At 41.0% G+C, this 26223-nt stretch overlaps 1 protein-coding gene across 4 annotated transcripts in view; it reads right to left on the bottom strand.

Moving 5' to 3' along the window:
* MYOF (myoferlin) overlaps positions 1 to 26223 on the bottom strand; it is a 156558-nt gene that overhangs the window by 58781 nt on the left and 71554 nt on the right. For 2 of the 4 annotated variants that reach the window (XM_082423539.1, XM_082423541.1), the window contains exons 17-24: positions 24738 to 24776; positions 22560 to 22684; positions 21357 to 21473; positions 8166 to 8343; positions 6812 to 6936; positions 4508 to 4614; positions 1744 to 1936; positions 409 to 564 (exon numbers count right to left, since the gene is read on the bottom strand). In XM_082423539.1, the coding sequence (XP_082279665.1) occupies positions 409 to 564; positions 1744 to 1936; positions 4508 to 4614; positions 6812 to 6936; positions 8166 to 8343; positions 21357 to 21473; positions 22560 to 22684; positions 24738 to 24776 (1040 nt within the window). The remainder of the gene's footprint in view (positions 1 to 408; positions 565 to 1743; positions 1937 to 4507; positions 4615 to 6811; positions 6937 to 8165; positions 8344 to 21356; positions 21474 to 22559; positions 22685 to 24737; positions 24777 to 26223) is intronic. The other 2 variants (XM_082423540.1, XM_082423542.1) reach the window with 1 other exon arrangement.

Genomic DNA, 26223 nt, shown 5'->3' with positions numbered 1-26223 from the left:
TCAAAATTTTTCAATTTGAGGACCCATTTGGTTAGGTATAGATTCCATGGACTATCTATATTACCTTCCCTTTTTTTCTGCTTCCCAAACACTCACTAGAAAGGAAGAGAGGCACTGCTTCACATGAGACATTAGAAGTAAGTGGAAAATCATTCCAGAAAGCAAAGCATTCACAATGCCATATTAATATTAGTGTCACAGAGACCTCTATGGAAATGTCCTCGATTGAAGCCAGCAGACCTCAGGCCACTCTGGGAGTTACCACCCTAGAGGAAGTGCCAGAATAGGCTGAAATGGGTCACAATTGCCCTAGCCATTCAATGACTGGCAAATAATATAAATCAGCCCTTCTTGGGAATATGGGTTTTGCACTTAAGTATTTCACATTACACAATGACGAAGCCATACCTTCAGAAAGATGGTTTGGGTTTTCCCACAGTATTTCCCAGATGCGTTGTCACCACTGGTGGAGTATAAAACCTGATGCGCGGGAATGCGTGCGTAGGCCAATCTTTTCTCTCCCCTGATCATCCAGATGATGATGTCAGGCATGCTGTTCTGAGGCTGGTCACGTGAGTGGATGGAAAAGGAAGCAAAGCTATAGTTAGTCTAAATGCAGAGACACCACAGACCCTGCAGGCTGGACCCTCAGGGCTCCATTTAGCAAAGAAACACTGTGGTTAGGGCCCTGCCCAAATTCCTGACTCTCACGTCTTCCAGGACCACAGCTTGCAGGGCTGGGAGGCAGCCTGTGACTGGCCAAAGGGAAAAGAGGGAAGCAGAAGGGGAGCTTCACCTGCCAAAGGCCCTATCTACAGAGCTCTGAGAGGAATTTTGGAAAATACCCCCTTTCATCTCTCCCATCATTTGAAGAAAGCCATAGACAGCAGTCAAGGGGTTACAGGCTTCATGTATTTCATAGGACATAGAGCATCTCTACCTCACAATCTGATATTTTCCAAATATGAAATATTAACTTAGTTTTTTTAAACCTCTTTTTTTCTGATTATAAAGGTGATGTAAGTTCACTATAAAAAAAAACTTTGAAAGTACCAAAGCATAAAGTAAAAAATAAAAATTTCCTGTAATCACATGTGTGTTTTTCAAATGTATTTCTATCCACAAATACATTACTACCCACCCTCCACCCCCCACATTTGAAGATCAGTAGGAGGGGTCTTCTACTCCCTTGTTCTTCCAACCCACAGAGGTCAATGGCAGCCAACATTTATCCAGCACTCACTGTGAGCCCCTCACTGTGCGCCCCACACTGTGCTAAGGCCTTTACACTCTTCACCTTCTTTAATCTTCATAAAGCAATGCTGTGTTTTATCTCCATTTAATATATGGGGAACTGAGGCTTAGAGAGCTTGAGTACCTTGTCCAAGGTTAAACATGGTAGACCTGGGAATCAAAGCCAGGTCTTCCCAATCCCAAACAAAGGTACTACACAGATCTGCTACTATATCACTCTAATTGAAATATTCTGATTGTACCATGACACTGGTAATGATTTGTCCACTATGAAGACTTTTCTAGGACAACCAACTCAAAATTCTTCTTCTGCCCTGACTTCAATAATGCATCCATTAGCACCTCAGCCCAGTAATGCCTCGATTTCATCATGCTTAAGATCTGCTCAATATGCAAGATAATGCGCTAGATTTTCCTACTACCATCTCTATCCCTGGGGCCCTTCTACAGAATCCCTCCTCCATGTCAAGTGTAGTTTAAAAGCCTTACCTCTTCAGTCAGTTGCATTAATTTATCGAGCCAGTCCTCGATTTCTGCCAATGTGGACTTCACCTCTGTGGCCTCAGACCTCATCCTCACAGCTGCCTCGTGTATCTGGGAGAGAGCTCTGGATCGCAGCTTTTGGATGTGAGTATCAAGAACTGTGACATTAGGTTTTCCTTCCATGAGAGGCAACGTGTATCTAAAAAAGGAAAAAGAACCAGAGAATATGCAGAATAGCTTACTAGGCTTCAGAACTGTCAAATTCATTTACGATTGGTTTCCATCTCACAAACCACATCAGTTTCCTAATAGACTCCACAAAGCGTGACCAGGTTTAAGCTGAAGGTGAGTGTATGTGGCTTTAAGAGCAGACCTGCCAGACAGGCTCTCCTAACTCTCATGGGGAATGCAGGGGGATGAAAATTCCAAAGTAATTCCTTGGGTTTGACCCAAGGCCCCTGGAGTCACTGGGAAGAAGATGGAAACAGTGGCAGCAGTTGGGAGGAACTGGCCTTCCCTTCTTTTGCTTCCTATGATCACTGTACAGACCCACAAAATGAAGGAGAAGAATGGACATTAGAGATCATTTAGCGGAAGGCTTCTTAACCTAGGGCCCATGCACCCCTAGGCAGTCTGCGGGTGGGCCTCTGGAGGTCTGTGAATCCCTGGAACTTATAAAGAAAAGTGTTTTTCTGTGTTGACATGCAGTGTGACATCATGATGAAGATGACATCGTGACGAAGAACACAGGCTTTGGAGCTGGCTATCTGGGTAAAAATCCTGGCTCCACCATTTACTAGTTCGGTGATCTTGACCAATTAATCTCTTGTTTTCCTATCTTCAAATGGGGGGAAATAATAACTACCTTTTAGGGTTGTGGTGAGAAGTAAATGAATTAATATATGGGGAGCCTTTAGAGCAATGCCTATCGCATAGTAAAGTCTAAATGATGTTGCCATCATCGTCATCATCTCATCAGGTACTCAGAGGGTACTGAGTACTCCCCAAAACGTTAAGAACCACTTGTGTAGGTCAAGCTCCCACTAGAACAGCTGAGCTGGAGCCAGAATTAGACTTTTTCTGCCAGGGCCCCCCTCTCACAAGGGCTGCTGATGGGGTCACACGGTGAGGATGTCACCTATTCCAGGAAATTCTGCTCACATTGTTTCTACCTAGAATTTTCATTGGTTAGAATTTTACCCGGCTTTTTAAAAATTTTTTAAAAATATTTATTTATTTATTTGGCCACACCAGGTCTTAGTTGCGGCACTTGGGATCTTCGCTGCGGCATGTAGGATCTTTTTAGTTGCAGCATACGGACTTCTTAGTTGCGGCATGCAGGCTTCTTAGTTGTGGCATGGGGACTCTTAGTTGCGGCATGCATGCAGGATCTAGTTCCCCGACCAGGGATTGAACCCGGGCCCCTTGCATTGGGAGCAAGGAGTCTTACCCACTGCACCACCAGGGAAGAACCTTACCCAGCTTCTTAAATGAAGGAAATCCTAAATGACTTCCCTTAAACACAAGTTTCCTAAAATTAGAAAGTGCCCAATTGGATTCTTCAAAAACCGATTATTCAAAAACAGTATAAATAGATATCTCTTAAAATTCACAGGCATTTTCTACATGAAAAGTATTACCAAATGTTTTTGTTTGGTTGCATTGGTAATTATGGCAATTCATTGGAAGGATTAAGTCCCTGAAATGATGCTTTGAGGCAAAAATATAGACAGAAGCTGCTAGCTCAGAGGTCACACATAAGACCTTCAACAAATAGATGCTGATGGTGGGAAACATGTAGCAGGAAAAGAAGTTATGCTAATAAACCCAACTTTGGGCCTCAGATGGGTCATTTCACCTCCTTGGGCCTCTGTTTTCTCATCTATAAAATAAGGGGGCTGGAAGAGATGACCTCTTAGGACCCAGATATAAATTCTCTGAATCTAAACAAGCACCCAGCAATACTTTGATCTCAGCTGCATGACAGTTACCTCGCTGAACCACTAGAGGGCACAAGAAGACTGGGAGACTTTGGGTTAGGAGCTTGGGGTTGTGGGTAGGGGGTGCTGGACAGCCCTGGTTCCTGCTGCTGGTTAGAAGTATCTCATATAGTTTTCTTTTGGAACTTCCCTGACCGCTGCTCTATTGGCCAACATTTAAAATGAGTTTAGAATTATCACTTCCCCCTTTGATTTACAAATACCCTGAGATCTGAGCAGTTACCCTAAGCCACAGTTATGAAAGTTTCTCTGGCTTGGGTTGAATCTTTTGGCTTCACCTAAGGGAGGCTTGGCCAGAGTACTCATTAGGCATCCAGTAAAAGAGCGAGTAAAAAGGCTGTTGCTAAAATTGTGTTTATGAATTCGGAACGCTGTTCTAAACGGTAATATCAATGCCCCAGCCCCAGACCCCATTCTCTGGGGAGCCAGGAGTCACCTTTCCTGGGGCGGTGGGCACACAAGGACCGCTGGGAGGCAGACCAGCTCCCTCCCCGCTTCCCCACCCCCTGCAGGAGGCTGCACTGGGACTGCTTCCTGAAGTGGGACCTCAGCCTCCCTCAGCTGCTTCAGAATCGGCACCAGATCGGAAAGTGGAGCTTTTCCTGCTGGTGATTCACAGACTCTTCCAGTGACAGCCTTTTGAGAAGCTTGACTGACTCAAATTCATTTTTCAGGCAAACACTAGAAAATTCTAGAGACTCTTCAGGCCTTACAGTTTAAGGGAGGCGAGCACGGCTGGGAATTCTAAAGTACGAATAAGATCACTATACCTTGTGTCTTCTATGACTTCATCGATCAGCTTCAACCACATTTCTGCCAACTGGTTTGCGGGAATTTTACCTTGTATCCCTGATTTTAGAGCCTCTATTTTTGATTGCTGAAGAATTTGGAAAGGGAGGAAATAATTGGTAATTGTGCATTATACCTGGTAAAGGTTTAACTTTCATTTTCAAGAAAAAAATACACAAAAAGACTTAACAGAAAAATGAAAAGTTTTTTTCTTTTACATTTAATAATGCTCACCATAGCTCAACACTATTTTTCTTCAAAATACCATCAACACTGATACATATATTTAAGTAATAAGACAAGATTTTCATATAGCTTTGACTTTTGACACCATGCAAATTTTAAGTATTCAAAAAGCAAATAAAAGAAAAACCAACAAGGATGGGGGAAGGAACCCTAAAATGGAATGTAAAACAGAAAAAAGTGAACCTAACTATATTTCAGATGAATAACATAACTACACTGAAGTAACCCAAGTAACTTTTGAGTACAATGTTTTTACTATATTCCCTCAGTTTGAAGGAAGGAACCATAAACGTATCAAACTCTAAATAGCTTTGTTTTTTGCGGTACTTCACCTACGGATTTTAGGGTTAAACTAATGAGTAAATATATCGAGGAAAACGGAAGCCAGGTTTCTCACTGTTGGAGAAGGGAGTTGTAAATACAGAAAGAGTGAAGACTAGAATAAACCTCATGATATTAGAATGGAATTGGGGTTATCCTTATAAACTCATTGCATTCAGTCTATTGAGAGATATAGACATAAACATACATATGTATATACATGTGTGTTCTCATGCAAGTTTGTCTGCTGAGAAGGCCTAGAAGCAATGACATCTCAGTAGCAGTGAGCGCTCCAATACCCAGACCTTGTTCTTCACACTCCATTCCTACTAAAAGGAACCAGGGCTCCTTGGAGAAATGGTGATCCCAGGGCTGGGGTACAGAAAGTACAAGACAAGCTCAGGACAGATTATTGCATCACTTTGAGCATCTGCCAACAGAGAGGTTGAGGGAGAGCCCACCATGATCCCCAAAAGTCGGATCACGGAAATCCACTGTCCTGTCCAGATTAGTATGGAATTAGGACAGCTTGGTCAATGCAGAGAGCTGATGAGAAGAACAAAGATGAAAAATGCTGAAGAACACCTAAAACATAATTAGAATGGAGGTGTGACCAATTCCCTACCAAGTCCCTTGAGATGGAGATTGGAAATTAATGCCACAACCACAATGCATATCAATTGTAGCTCTGTTATGTAAACAATTATGCTTAAGTTAAATGTATAATTCTCCTTCAATATTGTCTTTAAAACATAAAACAGTATTTTCAGATTTTTGTCGTGGGGTCTTAGATCAAGTATATTCCAGGACCCCCAAATGTCATGGTCCAACCCTGACAGGTTGGATCTTAGAAAAATTAATATTCATATAATTTGGAAGTCAAAACACTAATGCCAGATGGATTTTATCAATACCTGATAGAAATAACTTAGTATCTTTGACTTAATTAGAAATATCCCAACCACGTTCTTCTTCTCCTCATCAATGTCAACTAGAAGGATAATCAAAGGTATCACATCTATGCAAGTTCCCACCAGAGGGAACCCCCCCAACCTCCAAACAAGAAAGTCTACTGAGCCCACTTCTTCCCACAGTAGAGATTCTTACTGCTTTGATAGCAAAGCTCTAAGGGTTGCATGTTTCTATTGAAATGAACCACTCTCCACACCATACTTCACATACAAATTGTGGCAGAAACTGAGTTGTCCCCCTACTTCAACATCCATCCTCTCTTTTCCACAGTAAGAGAACTTGTACCTGGACATATGCCTGCCCAGGCCTAGGACTGTATTTCCCAACTCCCTTGTAGTAAGAGGTGGTTGTATGACTGGATTCTGGCCAGTGGAAAATGAGTAGAAATCAAGCCTGTGACTTCTGAGTGTTTCCCTTGAAGGAAAAGGCCTGTGTCATCTTCTCCCCCTTTTCCCCTTCCTTCAGGCTGAAGGGTCGGTGTAGTGGTGAGCTGCCTTTCCCATGCAGACTATGACAACTCCTTAGTGATAGCAGAGCAACAAGGGGGAAAAAGCCTGGGTCCCTAACACCACTGAACTTCCATACCAGCCTTGGATTACCTACCTCAACTGTTACTAAAGAAATAGCTTTCATTTTGCTTACCATTATATTCTGAGGTCTTGTGGTACAGTGGCCTAACCTGCATTCTAACTAACACATAATTCACTCTGTTTGGTGAAAAGGAAATGCAGAAAAGATAAACTCACCAGCCGTTCTGCCATGACTAGGAGCGTGTTCACTGCATCCAGGCGATGACTAATATCCTCCCAGTATGAAGTCAGTGTAACAACTGGCTTTGTGTGGGCCCAAGGCAAGTAGTAATAGTAGTTCCCTGGGGTAGAATATTGAGGGTCAGTGAACACTGGACACTTAAAATAAACAACACGTTTACTGAAAAGATGTGCAAACTGGACTGCTTGAGTAATCATAGGCCTGGAGGTGTGGTTTGGGGTGGTCTGGTTCTTTCATTTTATTTAATTAAGCAACTGAGGAATAAATAGAAAGTTCTTATTCATTTAGCCTGCTTTGAAAATCTCTACAAGACCCTAGTAAACCTAGCACAATGATCTCAGGATCTTTTGGTGATTCAGGACCATGTATCTGAGCATCACTGATGATTACATAACACAGCAGAAGAAAATAGAGAGAGCATAGATTAGACTATATGTGCTGTCCCTGAAAACTGTTATTCTAAATAAATATTTTTGCTGGAAGTAGGACAAGAAAAAAGAATTTTCTGGTTTTTAAAAGCCTTAGCTAGATACATGGAATTTGGTATTACTAAGAGCCTTACAGTAATTAAGAATTATTAGTCAACATTTTCTAGCACGTTTTATATTTTAACACTACTTGTACAAAAATTAGGTAAAAACTATGGCGACAACCGTTGGGGCATTTGATCAGAATTTCTCTCTCCCTTCTCTATACTCTCCAACCATTTGTCGATATCTTTATAAGGGCACTCTCATACTCTGCCTTCTATTATGATTTATTTTATACACTAGAATGTAAGCTCCTTAAAAGCAGGGACTGTTTCTCATTTATCTTTGTTCAAATACAGCTATTTAATCCTCATGGCAACTCTGGAGAAGATGAAGAAACTGAGGGTTAGAATGAAGTGATATGGCTAAGGTCATAGTGCTGGGAAGTAACTGAGCCAAAACCAGAAGCTTGATTTTCCATCCACTTCAACTACTCAATCTAAGAGTGATTTGGGGCCCGGCAGGGAAGAGGTGGGCTGGGGCAGGAGCTGTTTGCGGGGAGGCTCAGTGTTCAGCTAGTTGCCATCTTGTGACTTTACAAAACACAGCAAGGGTTAAAGTTGGGCATGGGAGGGGGTATTGGAGTACAGCCAAGGGTCTGCAGCTTCTAGGGTCTGACCATTCATTCTTGAAGGTGCCTGAATTCCAGCCACCTCTCCTCCCCATTCAACCTTTCCCGTTCCACTAAGCATATGCTGGGGATAATGGCTGCCAGAGGGAGAATACACTGCATGCTTCTCATCCTGTGGTGTACCCACTGTAAATGTGTACAGGAGAGAATGGCCATTGTCAGTCTTACCATCAAACACGGCACGGCTGTATTGAGTGCTTGATGCCAAAGGCTTACAGGTCGTGTCAAACTTGTTGCCATAGTTCCCAATGCTGACTTCAAACTGAATGGCCTCGCCAACGTCTTGCAACATGGTGGCCGAATGGAACACAGCAGACAGGCTGTACTTCCGCCTTCGCTGATATTTCTACAAAGTATGAGCAGACATAAGGCTCAGAGAAACTCCTTTTGCTCTTGTTTACATGTGGAATTCTAGCAGATGTAATTCTAACCGTAATAATTAGTGTTGAGTTAAATGCCAGTGGAGAATGTTCTTGGATCTAGCAGTTCCCCTTGTACTCAAACAAGTGGGCAAAGACAGAAGTACCAGGATGTTCACTGGAGAGTTGATTGAAATAGAGAAAAAAATGAAAACAATACAAATGTTTAACAATAGGCCACTGGTTAAGCAAATTATGTTACATCCATATAATGGAATGAAATTTCATAAAAAGGCTTAGGTAGATTCATATGTACAAACATGGAAAAAAGGTATATTTGTAAGTGAACCCATTAAATATATATTTTAATACTGGCATATGCACAAAGAAAGTCTGGAAGAATATAAATCAAATTGTTAACAGTAGTTATGTTGGGGAAGGTAGAGAGATTATGGCTAACTTTACTGTCTAACTTATACACTTCTAATAGTTTGAATTGTTTAAAGTATTAATTTTCTAATCAGAAACAATTAAGACTTTTAGGACTTCCCTGGTGGTGCAGTGGTTAAGAACCCGCCTGCCAGTGCAGGGGACACGGGTTCGAGCCCTGGTCGGAGAAGATCCCATATGCCGCGGAGCAACTAAGCCCATGTGCCACAACTACTGAGCCTGCACTCTAGAGCCCGTGAGCCACAACTACTGAGCCCGCACGCCACAACTACTGAAGCCCATGTGCCTAGAGCCTGTGCTCCGCAACAAGAGAAGCCAACGCAAAGAGAAGCCTGTGCACCGCAACGAAGGGTAGCCCCTGCTTGGCACAACTAGAGAAGAGCCCACGTGCAGCAACGAAGACCCAACGCAGCCAAAAATAAATAAATTTATTAAGGAAAAAAATGACTTTTACTGTCAGAGTCTCTTCAGCAAGTGGTGTTGGGAAAGCTGGGCAGCCACGTGTAAATCAATGAAGTTAGAACATATCCTCACACCATACACAAAAATAAACTCAAAATGGCTTAAAGACTTAAATATAAGACATGATACCATAACACTTCTAGAAAAGAACATATGCAAAACATCCTCTGACATAAATCCTAGCAACATTTTCTTAGGTCAGTCTCCCAAGGCAATAGAAATAAAAGCAAAAATAAACAAATGAGACCTAATTAAACTTACAAGCTTACAGCAATGGAAACCATAAACAAAACAAAAAGACAACCTACAGACTGGGAGAAAATATCTGCAAACAATGCAACTGACAAGGGCTTAATTTCCAAAATATACAAACAGTTCATACAACTCAATAACAAAAAAAAGCAAACAACCCAATCAAAAAATGGGCAGAAGACCTAAATAGACATTTCTCCAAAAAAGACATACAGATGGCCAATAGGCACATGAAAATATGCTCAAATTGCTAATTATTAGAGACATGCAAATCAAAACTACAATGACATATCACCTCACACTGGTCAAAATGGCTATCATTAAAAACTCTACAAATAGTAAATGCCAAAGAGGGTGTAGAGAAAAGGGAACCCTCCTACACTGTTGGAGGGAATGTAAATTGGTATGCCCATTATGGAAAACAGTGTGGAGATTCCTCAAAAAACTAAAAAAAAGAGATGCCATATAATCCAGCAATCCCACTCCCTGTCATATATCTGGAGAAAACTCTAATTCGAAAAGATACACACACACCAATGTTCACAGCGGCACTGTTTACAATAGCCAAGACATGAGCAACCTAAGTGTCCATCAATGGATGAATGGATAAAGATGTGGTACATATATCCACCAGAATACTTCTCAGCCATAAAAAAGAATGAAATAACACCATTTGCAGCAACATGGATGCAACTAGAGATTACCATACTAAGTGAAGCAAGTCAAAAAGAGAAAGACAAGTATCATATGATAACATTTATATGTGGAATCTAAAATATGATACAAATGAACTTCTTTACAAAGCAGAAACAGACTCACAGACATAGAAGACAAACTTATGGTAACCAAAGGGGAAAGGGGAGGGGGGATAAGTTAGGAGTTTGAGATAAGCATATACAAACTACTATATACAAAATAGATAAACAAGGTCCTACTGTATAGCACAGGGAACTATATTCAATATCCTATAATAAACCATAATGGAAAAGAATATGAAAACGATATGTATATGTATAACTGAATCACTTTGCTGTTCACCAGAAACTAACACAACACTGTAAATGAACTATACTTCAATTAAAAAAAAAAAAAAGACTTTTTCCGTCAGATTTAAAAATAAATGAAATTAGGTACACTTATTTTTCTGAAATAGAGATCAAACATTGTTCCTTTCTTTTTAAAATTTATTTTGTATTTTTAAATTTTTTTATTGACGTATAATTAACTTACAATATTTTATTAGTTTCCGGTGTACAACCTAGCAATTTGATATTTTTATACACTACAAAATGATCACAAGTCTAATTACCATAAAGTTATTACAATATTATTGATTATATTCCCTGTGCTGTACATTACATCCCTGTGACATTTATTTTACAACTGGAAACTTGTAGCTCTTAATCTCCTTCACCTTTTCACCCATCCCTCCACACCCCTGCCCTCTGGCAACCACCAGTTTGCTCTCTGTATCTGTGAGTCTGTTTCTGTTTTGTTATGTTTGTTCATTTGTTTTGCTTTTTAGATTCTAGATGTAAGTGAAAGTGCTCTTTTGATAGAGCACAGCCAGAAGGAAGACAAGGAGATTATTTGACTGGCTATAGCTTAAGTGGTTGCATTATTTGGGAAAGCTCACTTGGCTATTTGTGATTTGTTGTCCTTTACTTTTGATTTCTTAATCTTGAGATATTGCCAGGCCTAGGTTTTTGGTTACCTATGTAGGCTGCCAAGACTTTAGAGCCACCACCATCTAATGGTCTCCTTGTTTAATTAACAGTGTGTATACACTACATTTTTGTTCATCCATTCAAAAAATCAATGGATTCATGGTTGCTTCCACATTTTGGCTATTGTGAATGCTGCTGCTATGAACATGAGTGTACAGATATCCATTTGAGTCCCTGCTTTAAATTCTTTTGGGTATATACCCAGCAGTGAATTGCTGGATCATATGGTAATTCTATTTTAAACTTCCTGAGGACCATTTTAAGAACATCTGACAGTCACTGTAGTTTGCTGTCTTAAAGCAGCGGTCCCCAACCTTTTTGGCACCAGGGACCGGTTTTGTGGAAGACACTTTTCCACGGACGGGGCGGGAGGGGGACACGGATGGTTCAGGTGGTAATGTGAGCAATGGGGAGCAGCAGATGAAGCTTTGCTCGCCTGCCGTTCACCTCCTGCTGTGCGGCCCGGTACTGGTCCGCGGCCCAGGGGTTGGGGATCCCTGTCTCAAAGAACCTTGGGGAGAGAGATCAAGATGGTGGAGGAGTAGGACATGAAGCTCACTGCCTCCCACAAATGCATCAGAAATACATCTACATGTGGAACAATTCTAACAGAATATCTACTGAATGCTGGCAGAAGACCTTAGACCTCTGAAAGGGCAAGAAAATCTCCATGTAACCAGGAAGGACAAAAGAAAAAAGAAAGTGAGAAAGAAATTGGGATGGGATCTGCACCCCTGGCAGGGAGCTGTCAAAGAGGCAAGGTTCCTGCACCCTGGGAAGTCCCCTCACCAGTGAAGAGATCAGCTGGGACAGAGGAGGAGCTTTGGAGCCTCAGAGGAGAATGCAGCAGCTGGTTTGCAGCAGCTAGAATGGAGAGAGACCTGCACAGGCAGTCAGTGCCATCACTTTGCCCTCCCTAGCCTAAGATCCCTAAAACAGATTAAAATAACAATAGAAAAAAATCAATAAAACCAAGAGCTGATTCTTTGAAAGGGTAAACAAGATTGACACACCTCTGGCCAGGCTCACCAAGAAGAAAAGAGAGAGAACTCAAATAAACAAAATAAGAAATGGAAAAGGAGACATAACAACCAATACTGCAGAAATACAAAAAACCATAAGGGAATACTATGAACAATTATATGCCAACAAATTCAACAACCCAGAAGAAATGGACAAGTTTCTAGAAACATACAGCCCACCAAAATTGTATCAAGAAGAAATAGGTAATTTGAACAGACAGATCAGTAGAGGTGAAATAGAATCTGTAATTAAAAAAAAACTCCCTACAAAGTGTGAAGTCCCTGTGAAGTCCAAGAGGGCTTCACAGGTGAATTCTACCAAACATACAAAGAAGAACTTATACCAATCCTTCTCAAACTCTTCCAAAAAATTGAAGAGGAAAGGATACCCCCAAAGACATTCTATGAAGCCAACACCACCCTGATACCAAAACCAGACAAAGATACCACCAAAAAAGAAAATTACAGGCCAATATCTTTGATGAATATAGATGCAAAAATTCTCAACAATGTATTAGCAAACCAAATCCAACAACACATAAAAAAGATCAAACACCACAACCAAGTGGGATTCATCCCAAGTTCACAAGGATGGTTCAACATATGCAAATCAATCAATGTGATATACCACATAAACAAAAGAAAAGACAAAAACCACATGATCATCTCAATAGATGCAGAAAAAGCATTTGACAAAATTCAACATCCATTCACGATAAAAAAAAACTCTTACCAAAGTGGGTATAGAGGGGACACATCTCACCATAATAAAAGCTATTATGACAAACCCACAGCCAATATAATATTCAACAGTGAAATGCTGAAAGCCTTCCCACTAAAATCTGGAACAAGACAAGAATGCCCACTCTCACCTCTTCTATTCAACATAGTATTTGAAGTCCTAGCCACAACAATCAGATAAGAAATAAAATGTATCCAAATTGGAAGGGAAGAGGTGAAATTGTTATTACATGCAGATGACATGATTCTATATATAGACAACCCTAAGGACTCCACAGAAAAACTACTAGAACTGACAAACAAATTCAGCAAGGTAGCAGGATACAAGATTAACATACAGATACCAGTTGCATCTTTTTACACTAAGAATGACATCTCAGAAAGGGAATGTAAAAAACAATACTTTTCAAAATCACACCCCCAAAAGTAAAATGCTTAAGAATAAACCTGACCAAGGAGATGAAAGACTTATATGCTGAGAACTATAAAACATTACTAGGGACTTCCCTGGTGGCGCAGTGGTTAAGAATCCACCTTCCAATTCAGGGGACACGGGTTCGAGCCCGGGTCCAGGAAGATCTCACATGCTGTGGAACAATTAAGCCCGTGTGCCACAACTACTGAGCCTGTGCTCTAGAGCCTGCGAGCCACAGCTACTGAGCCCACATGCCACAACTACTGAAGCCCCCACTCCTAGAGCCTGTGCTCCACAACAAGAGAAGCCACCACAATGAGAAGCCCGTTCACCGCAACGAAGAGTAGCCCCCGCTTGTTGCAACTAGAGAAAGCCCGCGTGCAGCAACGAAGACCCAACGCAGCCAAAAATAAATAAAAAATAAAATAATTTATTTTAAAAAAACAACATTAATAAAGGAAATTGAAGATGATTCAAAGAAATGGAAAGATATCCCATGCTGTTGGGTTGGAAGAATTAATACTGTTAAAATGCCCATACTACACAAAGCAATCTACAGATTTAATGTAATCCCTATCAAATTACCCAGGACACTTTTCACAGAACTAGAATAATCATAAAATTTATATGGAACCATAAAAGACTCAGAATTGCCAAAGCAATCCTGAGGAAAAAGAACAAAGCAGGAGGCATAACCCTCCCAGACTTCAGACAATACTACAAAGCTACAATAATCAAAACAGCATGGTATTGGCACAAAAACAGACATGGATCAATGCAACAGAAGAGAGAGCCCAGAAAGAAACCCACACACCTTTGGTCAATTAATCTTTGACACAGGAGGCAAGAATATACAATGGGAAAAAGTCTCTTCATCAAGTGGTGTTGGGAAAGTTGGACGGCCGCATGTAAATCGATGAAGTTAGAACACACCCACTCACCATACACAAAAATAAACTCAAAATAGCTTAAAGACTTAAATATAAGACATGACACCATAAAACTCCTAGAAGAGATCCTAGGGAATTCCCTGGAATCCCAGTGGTTAGGACTCCATGCTTCCATTGCAAGGGGCATGGGTTTGATCCCTGGTCGGGGAACTAAAATCCTGCAAGCCACACAGCATGGCCAAAAGAAAAAGAGCAGATCCTAGGCAAAACATTCTCTGACATAAATCATACCAATGTTTTCTTAGGTCAGTCTCCCAAGGCAACAGAAATAAAAATGAAAATAAACAAATGGGACCTAATCAAAGCTTTACAAGCTTTTACACAGCAAAGGAAACCATAAAAAAAAAAAAAAGAAAAGACAACCTACAGAATGGGAGAAAAATATCTGTAAATGATGCAATTGACAAGGGCTTAATTTACAAAATATACAAACAGCTCATACAACTCAACAGCAAAAAAACAAACAACCCAATTGAAAAATGGGCAGAAGACCCAAATAGACGTTTCCAAAGAAGAAATACAAATGGCCAATAGGCACATGAAAAGATGCTCAACTTTGCTAATTATCAGAGAAATGCAAATCAAAACTACAATGAAGTACCACCTCACACTGGTCAGAATGGCCATCATTAAAAACTCTACCAATAAAAAATGCTGGAGAGGATGTGGAGAAAAGGGAACCCTCCTACACTGTTGGTGGGAAAGTAAGTTGGTAGAGCCACTATGGAAAACAGTATAGAGGTTCCTCAGAAAACTAAAAATAGAATTGCCATACGATCCAGCAATCCCACTCCTGGGCATATACCCAGAAAAAACCCTAATCCAAAAAGATACATGCTCCCCTATGCTCATAGCAGCACTAATCACAATAGCCAAGACAATGGAAACAACCTAAATGTCCATCAACAGATGAATGGATAAAGAAGATGTGGTATACATATACAAAGGAATACTACTCAACCATAAAAAGAAACCCGAAATAATGCCATTTGCAGCAACACGGATGCAACTAGAGATTATTATACTAAGTGAAGTAAGTCAGAAAAAGACAGACAAATACCATATGATATCACTTATATGTGGAATGTAAAATATGACACAAATGAACCTATCTATGAAACAGAAACAGACTCATGGACATAGAGAACAGACTTGTGGTTGCCAAGGGGGAGGGGGTTGGGGGATGAAGGAGTGGGAGATTGGGGTTAGCAGATATAAGCTATTATATATGGAATGGATAAATGACATAAACATATGTCCTACTGTATAGCACAGAGAACTATATTCAGTATCCTATGATAAACCATAATGGAAAAGAATATTAAAATGAATATATATACATAACTGAATCACTTTGCTGTACAGCAAAAATTAACACAACACTGTAAATCAACTATACTTCAATAAAAAAAAATACCTTGGGATATCCCACTATTACAAAATCTCCATTTTAGTTAAAGAAATTTTTGACATAGTACAATTGAAACCTCCCATAGGATTTCACTAGAAACCCCTCTGAGTCTCAATCTTTTTTGAAAGACTTTCTAAAACACTGATTTGCAATTTTAGCTGCAAATTGGATCACCCAAAGAGCTTTTACATACATACATACATATATATATATTTATATTTATATTTATATCTGGGCCCCATCTTCCAGAGATTCTGCCTGGGCATTTCAATTTGAAAAACTTCCCTACCTTAGTCTGCTGTCACTTTGGTAGAGAGGGGCTTGAGGGACTTTTGTCACTTGTCAGGAGTCCCCTTAACTACCCACAACGAAGCCTTCTGAACTATCCATGGTTCAGAAATGCCGTGGAAATTCGAGGTTTGGTTTAAATTACTGCATGAAAATTACAAAGTAGGAAGTTATTTGTATTAATCAGACCTTATATATAGAGCATAACTTCTTCTTTGTAAACCATCTAGGATGATATCAGAGAAGGGAAGGAGCAAAAATATGAAACGTAATTTGGGACCTAAGTCAGGGCCCAGAAAAAAACGATCAGTATTTAAGCCAGAGCTGCCTGTTACTGCAGAAAAGAACGAAGGCACGTCAAGAGGTGCTGCAGAGAGGCAGGGATGCCGCCTCTGGCCGGGCTGGCTCTGCCCTGCACACCTCCACACGGCCAGGGTTCCATTAGATCTCCCTGGATTTTCCCACGCAGAACTCACAGTCACCCGCAGAAGCCCTGACAGGACCCTCACCCTGGAGGGTCTGAGCTCTAAGATAATAAGTGGTGTTTCTGGCCAGCACAACTCCTAACAGAGTGGGCTCATACTGTGAGCAAGCCACTCAAGATGGAGCAGCTCCCTGGACCACTTTGTAGGTCAAAATCCACGAGGGGTGCCCCCCATCTGCTCACCTGCCCCAGAGCCCCATGATCCTGGAGTAATAGTGAAGCTGAGAATTCTGCCCTTCCCCCAGCCCTTTCCTACTTCCCCTGTGCCCTCAGGGCACAAAGAGGTGGCGAGAAGTAACTAGCAACACAGTTTAGAGCACTCTGCAGCCTCAGTTCCCACTCCCCCCCATCCCCCACCCCCCCACACCCCCACCCCCCACCAGCTTAGTAGCCTTGGGGCAAAACCGCCTACAACAGGGAAAGTTGAAGAATATAAATTATAGTCTACTGAACTATAATTCAACCCATCTATTGAAGGATGTTTCTTTAACTTTGCAGGGCATTGGGGCTCTCTTTCTGATCCTCAGTGACCAGTGCAAGTTGTAGGTGTAGGTGGTATAAGGGAGAGTTTCAGAAGTATCGATAAATTTGGGGAGGGGGGTGAGTTTTGTCAAGCAGAATACTGATAAGAGGTAGCAAGTAATAGCTCATAAAAGTGGCCGTGGGCCCAGGAGGCAGGGGACATTAAGGGTCAACGACAAGGAAACTGTGCCAAGGAAAACTGCCCAACTTGCCACCTTTGGTCTAAAGGAGCTGATGGATGAATCTCAATGTGTTGTTTCAAGCAATATTTATTGACACTTAACGTGGGCCAGACCGATGGGAGCTCTAAGCCTGGGGCTGCAACAGCTGATCTTCTTCTACCTGCCTGATTCCTTAGGAAAGCACCCAGGCTGAACTCTGCTGCATCTCTCACGGGGTCTCTTAACCAAGCCCATCTGGAGCATCAGGTTGACTTCTGCTCTAGGGACATGGGGGAGCTCTGGGCTCTTTGGCAACTGAGTAGGAAAAACTCACTCTTCCTCCTGTGTGTCTCCTTTACTCTCACACTACGATCACACTGTCAATACTTCTGACGCCAGAAGTGGGGAGGATATTCCCACACTGAGCAATTCTGCCACACCAGCTAGGTATCCTACAATTTAACTCAATTTTGACACTGTCCACCTGGAGATAATATCAGATCCCACAGGTTAAGGGCTCAGTCCCACAAAACTGCCCTACCCACTTCACCTGCCCTTTTGACCCATTAGCCATAAATTGGAGGTTCCCACAATCCCCTCTTCAGGTTAGATTAATTTGCTAGAGCAGCTCATAAAACTCAGGAAAACAGTTTACTTACTGTTTATGGGTTAATATAAAAGGATATGATAAAGTATGCAGATGAACATCCAGATGGAAGAGATGCATAAGGCAAAGTTTGTGGGAAGAGGCGCAGAGCTTCCACGCTCTCTCCGCACACACCACTCTCCCAGTACTTCCATGAGTTCACCAACCCGGAAGCTCCCTGAAACCCATACCTTGGGGATTTTATGAGGCTTTTATCATGTAGGCATGATCAACCATTAACCCAATTTCCAGCCCCTCTCTGAAGAATAATGGGGGGGTTGGGCTGAAAGTTCCAAGCCTCTAATCATGGCTTGGTGACCAGCCCCCATCCAGGAGCCCACCAAGTCACCTCATTAGAACAAAAGACTTTCTTATCACCCAGGAAAGGGACTTAGGAGCTCTGTGTCAGGAACCAGAGTCAAAGACCAAATATTAGAACAAAAGATGCTCACAAGTGCTCTTATCACTTAGGAAATTACAGGGGTTTTAGGAGCTCTGTGCCAGGAACCAGAGACAGATATATATATTCTATTATTTCACAAGGACCAAGTTGCCCTTTTGTCGAAGCCTCTTCAACTCTACCAGAAAGTTTCATTACTTGCATATGACCAGGTCACGGGATCTTTTTAAGTTGGGCAAGGGTCATGATCACCTTCTAGATTGGCCACTCTCATGAAATCCTCTCAGCAGCTGCACAAATCTGCTCATCTCACTCTCTTCCTGGACTCCTGGTTGCTTGAACTGTGGGTTTATCCTTGGCATCTCAGCTCCTTTCCTGCTTTTTAATTTTGTTGGGGTTTTGGTTTATATAATTCATTTCTGTTTTTATTACATTTGTGACACAAACCATTCTGGGTTTAATTATTTGGAGCAAAGAAAACTAATTCAGTTTTGTATCTCAGTTTCAAAAAGCTATTCTTTCATATTGTTGACATATACCGTGGGCAGTAAATATCATTGGTTCTTTGTTTCTATATTTTGCTTTTATTTTAATTAACTTTACGACATAAGCTTCTTTACCTGTATGTGTTTAATTATTTGGAGTAAAAAAAACTAATTTGGTTTTGCATTCTAGTAGCTAAAGAGTTTTTCCTTTACACTTTGCCGGGCTTCTTCCTTTCCCTTCCCCTTCTCCCCTCTATTATTAATGTTTAGAGCAAAGAGAAGGGTCGTGGACTTAAATTGTGTTCTGGTGATGGAACAAGGAGGCACTGCGATTGCTGAGAAACCACAACATTTCCACCTAACCGCAATTCCAACTGAATCTTCAAGAGCCTTCGGTAACTACTCAAGGCCAGAACCACTCATGCGTTTCCATGGAGGCCTTTGGGTGGTTTCTAGCCGTTCTCTGGCATGATCCTGGCAGTAAACAGTACGTAAGCTACTCCACCTCTCCCCCTACACCTGCTCCTCTTTTCCCTTTTTCTTAACTTGTCCTTAAGATCTATTATGATTCCTGGACTTCAGAGGTGATGGCACTGTGGAGCGGACAGACTCAGGCCAGGACCCTGCTGACTGGACGAACCTGTCGCTTTTGACTCAGTGTCTCTTTAACAAGTAAAAAAACAAACCAATATTAATTTACACTGCATGATCCCACAACATGAACCCTTCTTGGAGTGCAGGATAAGTGAGGGGAGGGCAGCAGCCTGAGGAAGCCTTTTGGGCGGGGGAGGGGGTAGGATGGGGTGGGGGAACCCGCAAGGAGAGGCCGTAGGCAGCGGGGCATCAGTCAGCTGGCTGCCCCGGCAAACAATTCAGATTTCTGGAACACGTAAGGACCAACCCAGGATTCTTAGAAATAGCTGGAGAAGAGGTGGTATGTATGTGTCTATATATAAAATAATGGAGTATTATTCAGCCACAAGAAAGAAGGAAATGCTCTGTTTGCCCAACAACATGGATGGACCTGGAGGGCATTATGCTAAGTGAGATAAGTCAGACTGAGAAAGACAAATGCTGTGTTATATCACATATATGTGGAATCTAAACAAGCTGAACTCAGAAGCAGAGAGTAGAATGGTCATTACTAAGGGTTGGGGGAATTGAGGAGATGCTGGTCAAAGGGTACAGACTTGCAGTTAGAAGATGAATAAGTTCTGGAAATCTAATGCACAGCACTGTAAACATAGTCCATAATACTGTATTATATATCAATACTTTAAAGTTGCTAAGAGACTAGATCTTAAAAGTTCTCACCACAAAAAGTGATAGTTCTGTGACATGACAGAAGTGTTAGCTAACAGTAGGGTGGTATTCATACTGCAATATATAAATGCACCAAATCAACACACTGTACACCTTAAACTTACACAATGTTATATGTCACATGTCAATTTTTTTAAAGTTCAAAAATAAAAAAAAATAAACTATCATGATTTATCAAAAAGAAAAAACAACAGTCATAATAATGGTATAGGATGTGCCAGAAACAATTCAGTGAGCAACAGAGACAGGGTTAATTTAATACTGGGCCATCCATCACACACAACACACATGCTAACAAATCTGTACTGCAGATGTCTATTAACTGACAAGGGAAAAAATTAAGCATTTAACTGTTTCATGATAAGAATATTCTTCTTTTTGTATTTACTGCCTTGAATTAATTACACTGACATTTGAATTTACTAGGAAAAAACTACATCTGTGGCTCTTTGCCATAAGAATCATGGATGTTATGCATAAGTTGTCTCCATAGTGGGGAAAGAGCTGATTTTAAAAAAAGAAAAAGAAACAAGGACCCACTGTATAGCACAGGGAACTATACTCAGTATTTTGTAATAACCTATAAGGGAAAAGAATCTGAAAAAGAATATATATATATGTATGTGTATATCTATATATATGTATGTATATGTATATATACATAACTGAATCACTGTGCTGTACACCTGAAAACTAGCATGACATTGTAAATCAACCATACTTCAACAAAAATTTTTAAAAAAAATAAAGAACAAGAAATAGTTGGAAGACTTCCTGTGTTCGGGGAGGAGTGGCATCTCAGAGGTGCTGTAATGTGGGCATTAGTATAAACATGCCCTCACATGCTGGGAAGCCTGAGATATGGCAATTACTTCTGAAAATGGAAGTGACTAGTGGTGGCTGCTATATCATTTGGAATGGCTCTTGTGGCCTCCTCCCCACGACACACCCAAGCCCAGTCAGCAAACAGGCCATTCAATTTGGGGGTATCACTGCTCTTGCTGGTTTTCAGTAGGGTAGCAACATCTCAAAGATAAAGCAAGTCTCACCACCCCCATAGGGCTGTGGTAGATAGACCAAGAGGGTGTGGAGCGGCACTTGCTATGACTCCCATCTCTCCACCTCTGCCACAGCCGACCCTTCAATCCCTGGATGCCCCCTTGAGGCCTGCTGGCTCAGGCAGGCCAGCACTAACCATCCCACCACCAACCCTCTGTAACACCCTTTCCATACCACACACGGTCCACACTCCAACATTTACCTCAACAACCAGCAGGTCATCATTTGAAATGGGCTCAAGCTTTTTATCTGGTGGTGTCTTTTCAAGTAAAGTGCTTAATTCAACCAAGATTCTGCCTCTGTAGGCAACTCCTTCCCCCTGAAAGGCAACAGCACAGGATTATTCTTCTAGGCATGAACCACAGTGAAAAGATCTGTCCCTCTATTTGGGCTCATCCAGCTACAACTTTAAGTTTCTCCTTCCCAAAATGAATCAGTCAGCAACTCTCTCAGCTGGTCTTTGGTATCTGAAAGAAAAGCCAGTGACTTCAGGAAGGATCCCAAAGACAGCCAGGGCTGAAAGGGATCTTAGTCACGGCTGGTGTCAGAGGCTTCCGAGCCATGCTCGGATCCAGAAAGGGTTCCCAGATGCTGGGGTAAGAGTGGAAGGGGCTCGAAGTCTCCCTCACCCAACTTCAGCTCTGCATTTATCTGCATTAACTTTGCTCCTTTCCTCAGAAAAGGGAGGCTGCCATGTTGGCAACCAGGGCAAGTCTCAGAGTAGCCAGGAAATAAAAGAGGAAGATGTTCTGGGTGCGGCTGAGTGTGAGTGTTAATTGTGGCTACTCCTCCCAATATACCAAGCAGTGTTGGCAACAGAACCCTCTGGAGAGGAAGTGAAAGCTTCCACCTCCACCCCCACCCCCATCCCCAGGGCTTTCTCTCTACTCTAGCTCTTTTCTTGGGCTTTGGGAGCTAACTAACAGACAGTACTTGGGCTTCTAATGTGGTGGAAAGACCACTTCCCATCTCTGGGCCTCCATGTCCTTGTCTATAAAATGAAGAGGTTGGATCGGATCAGGGGTAGCAATGTCAAGCATGTCACCTCCGGTCTTTCGGCAAATTCCTAGAACATGGCATTGAATGGAATTCTGAGGTAGCACGTTTGCTTTCTGGAAAGAGCCAACATTGATTACTGACATCTGCCTTATGTCTAGGATGGGGGAATGGCCATGCTATGCATTTGCAATTGCCACATTAGATGATCTCCAGGATCCTTTCCTATTCTTGCATTCTAGGACTTGAGGAACATGAGACTTCCACATCCTTCAACACTTGATCAGTCATCTGGTGGGTCTCTGGGGGTGGGGTGGGTCCCCTAAATGAGACTTGATTAATAACCATTAGAAGAAGGAATCACATTAATCAGTGCTCATTAATAACAAACCTTAATTGAAGAACTAACCTTTCCAGTATTTAGCTCATCATAGGGATCTGGGAATCCCGTGTACTCTCTGGGGCTTCCATAAAGGTTCAGATAACAAGGTCCAAAAGTTGGAACAAAGCCCACCTCTGTTTCTCCTGTATTTGCTGAGAGATAACATCATCATTAGTATTTTAGGCTTTTAACACTCAATCTGTTGAAATAAATATTAGTTATTAGTTAGCTGGGTGAGACTGTTTTCCTCCATTTTGTGAGTTAGTTGTATTAGTGCAAATTGTAAACACTTGTGAGAACTGCCATATTTCCCTTATCTTATTGCTATAAAACATTAAACAAAAAACATTTTCAGGGGGGAGTTCAGGTAAACTTATGTTATTCTTACAAAAAGATGATGCTATTCAAATGAAAGAGTAAGAAGTTGATCTTCCATTTTTTGCAAGTTTATAATTGGCACTGTAGTAAACATGTCATTGGCAATTGGGGTAAAGATTATAATTGTTTTGGGAAGTCATTTAAATGATGTATATCAGATTAATTTTATTTGTTCTCCAAAAACATCATTTAGTCTCAAGTAGTTAGTATAAATCTGGCAGATGATTTTTAAAATACATTTAAAATTTTTACATATAACAATGAACTGTCTGCCTACGGTTATGACCATATGATATTCATAAGCCATGTGAAGTCTCCACTCATGACATTCTATCTCTGATGAGGATCCAATATGCTCCGTATTTCTGCTGCCTGGTCTTAGCAAGAGCTACTCCCCAAGGAGGGGCACTGCAGGCAATGTAAGCAAATAGCGGAGTCAAAGGGAGACTGCAGGTGAAGATGGGGATGTATAATAGGAGCTGCCGCCAGCCATCTGAATGGCTCCCATATGGAGGAGGGATGGACTCGCTTCCAGAAGCAGGGGAAGGACCACTGTTGGGAGCTACAAGGAAGCCAGCTTTGGTTCACTCAAAGCAAGGAAGAGCTTCCTATGAATTAGTGGTGTCAAACAATGGGACAGACTGCACTGGGGACAGAGGAAATGTTAAGGCCAAGACTTCAGCCTATCTTTCAGGACATGGTCAAAACGATTCCTTTATGGATGAGAAGTTGACCAGATGACCTCTATGGCCCTTTCCAGCTCTGTGCTTAAAACTAAGGCAGAAAGATAAATGTCAAGTAGCAGGTGAGCAGAATGCCGATTAATAAACAGTTAAGCAAACTATATACACGTGTAATTTGCAATCTTTTCCACCTTTTCGAGGCTCCTTTGCATTTTGAACTTCTATTAAGTTATCATTTTATATTTTAATTTTTGACCCTTAAATAGCTGCTTATCTCTGTGACTACACTATAAATTCCTTTGGTAGGTGGGGTAAGATTCAAGCATGTTTTATTCTGACTCCCTCAGCACCTAGTCCTGGTTCTGTCTTGGAGTACTACAACATAAATATTTTTTTGATTGGTTAAACAAATAAATGAAGGAGTGAAGTGTGACGGAATCTGCCAAGCTTGTTACAAACCTAAGGACTACTTAATATTCACATAAAGTCTGATTATAAGATAATGAGATTGATTTTTAAAAACAAGTAAGAATGAGTCATTGTGCCAATAACACAACGGCACATGATAAAACCTTAATTTTGCACAGTTTGCAAACTTTCTTACATGCAGTATCTCTTTTCCCTCTCACTACAACCTTGGGTGGTTAGCATGGCAGGGATTGTCATGTTTATTTGAAAGAAAACAAATGTCTCTAAATAACAACGTCTTCATCTATTAGGGTAACAACATCTGCCCTGACCGGGTTGTAAGGTCAAGTGTGAGAGCACTGAGCAAACTTGCAAAGAATGGTGAGTGCTGGGCAAACCCAAGGACATGTTATGATCCTGCATAGTTGGAAGATGAAGACCATAAACAACAATAACGAAAAAGTGTTATACAGTTATTTACAATGAAGCCAGGATGGTATGCACCTAGGTGAAAACATGAGGCATGTAGCAAAGCCTGGTTAGCATATTTGTTTAAACTTAGCTTTGCAGGACAACCATACAACACTAATACAGAAATTGTTACTGTACCAAAACTATTTTTAAGACAGCAAAACGTAAAAAAAAAAAAAAGCTAAAGGCAATCAATTGATAAGTTCTTAATAAGATAATAGTAAACAGAAAGATCTAGACGATAGCAAAATTACAAAGCATAAACCTGTATATGATGCAGCCCCAGATCCCGAAGATGAGACATCTATGTAGTAAAAATACGGTTGGTTAAACAACAAGAGAAACACGGACTTTATAAAAGAGACAGTGAAAATGTTAATCAAATCCAATGCTAGGTAAGTGGTTTAGCAACACCAGAAAAACCCCAATTCCAGACTCAAATCACATCACCCTTTTGTAATGTACACAAATGTCGCTGGTTAAATACAAAATGGCTCAAGACTTCTGTGACACCTGGCAGCACCGTCATGCATGAAATAACCCAATCTCGTCAGCCCCAAGGCAGTGAAGCATCAGAGAAGTAGCTTCCCACCATCAAAGGAGGCCTGGGGAAGTTACCAACATTTCATGATTTTAATAAAACATTTACTTGTCCTGTGTCTAATTTAGTTGGGACTAAGACCAGATAATCCAAGTTCATTTAGTCTAAGGCTGTGTGAGCAAAGGTTTATAGCTTAAGGTACATTCTCTGTTTCTTTCAGGGTGGGGAGGTTGGTTGCTGCTCACTGTTATTTTGAGACCCTGTTACTGACTGTCCGCAGGGCCTGCGTGAGAGAAGGCCTCAGAGACGGGCTGACACTGTAACAATTCATCTTCACTTGCGCTGGCTGTTAACCACCAAATGACTAAGAAAAATGCTCATTCCACTATTTCTTGAATAATTATTTTTAGGTAATTATTTAATGACTTTCTGCTAAATTAAATGAATTTAAGTAATTTTTACCCTCCCTCCCATATAGTTATAGCATGATTTTAATTACTCTATTTGGTTGCCTTTAACCAATAAATTGAATCTAGTCTTTAACCAATTTTTTATCTAATCAATGATTTAATCTAACCTGCATTCCCCTCACTTAATAAAAAGAGGGTAATAGCATGCCTACCCTTCCCCACCTCTCCCCTTCCTTTTTTCACTTCTAAGCTCTATCTTCTGTTCTTTTACATTGTAAGAGGCGATGACGTTCACCTTCTGTTTAGAGCCTTGACTACAGGTTTAACAAAAAAATTTAAAAAACAATTAATAGTGTTCACATTATAACACCCACATAAGTATTGTTCTCTGCAGAGAAAAGGAGAGTTGTAATTCCATTCCTTTGTACAGGTCCAGCAGCATGGTCCCCTATGCCACTTAGCAGAGAATGTTTAGATGGAATCTCTTTCTCACCTTCTATCATTTGCTTGAAATAATGCTACACCTGACTTTATATTTGGACTATTATCTTCTTGGTTCAGCTCTTTATTTTTCTTGGAATTTCTAATGCCTTTTTTTTTTTTTTCCTTCTTCTTCTTGAGAGAGGAAATCTATATCTTCTTCATCAAATCTCTATTATGTTTCAGGTTCTTATTCATACTATCTATTGCTTGGCTTACAGTATCTTTTTAAAAACCTACAAAGTCCTCTCTTAAACAAGATAAGGATGAGAGGACCCTTAGGTTTCCTAAAACAAAATTTTGTCTCAAATTCTCTCACT

This window comes from Balaenoptera physalus (genome assembly GCF_965194825.1).
Source record: "Balaenoptera physalus genome assembly, chromosome: 14".
NCBI lineage: Eukaryota > Metazoa > Chordata > Mammalia > Artiodactyla > Balaenopteridae > Balaenoptera > Balaenoptera physalus.
Note: the sequence above shows the minus strand (reverse complement) of the source record. Positions and strands in the feature narration are given on the sequence as shown.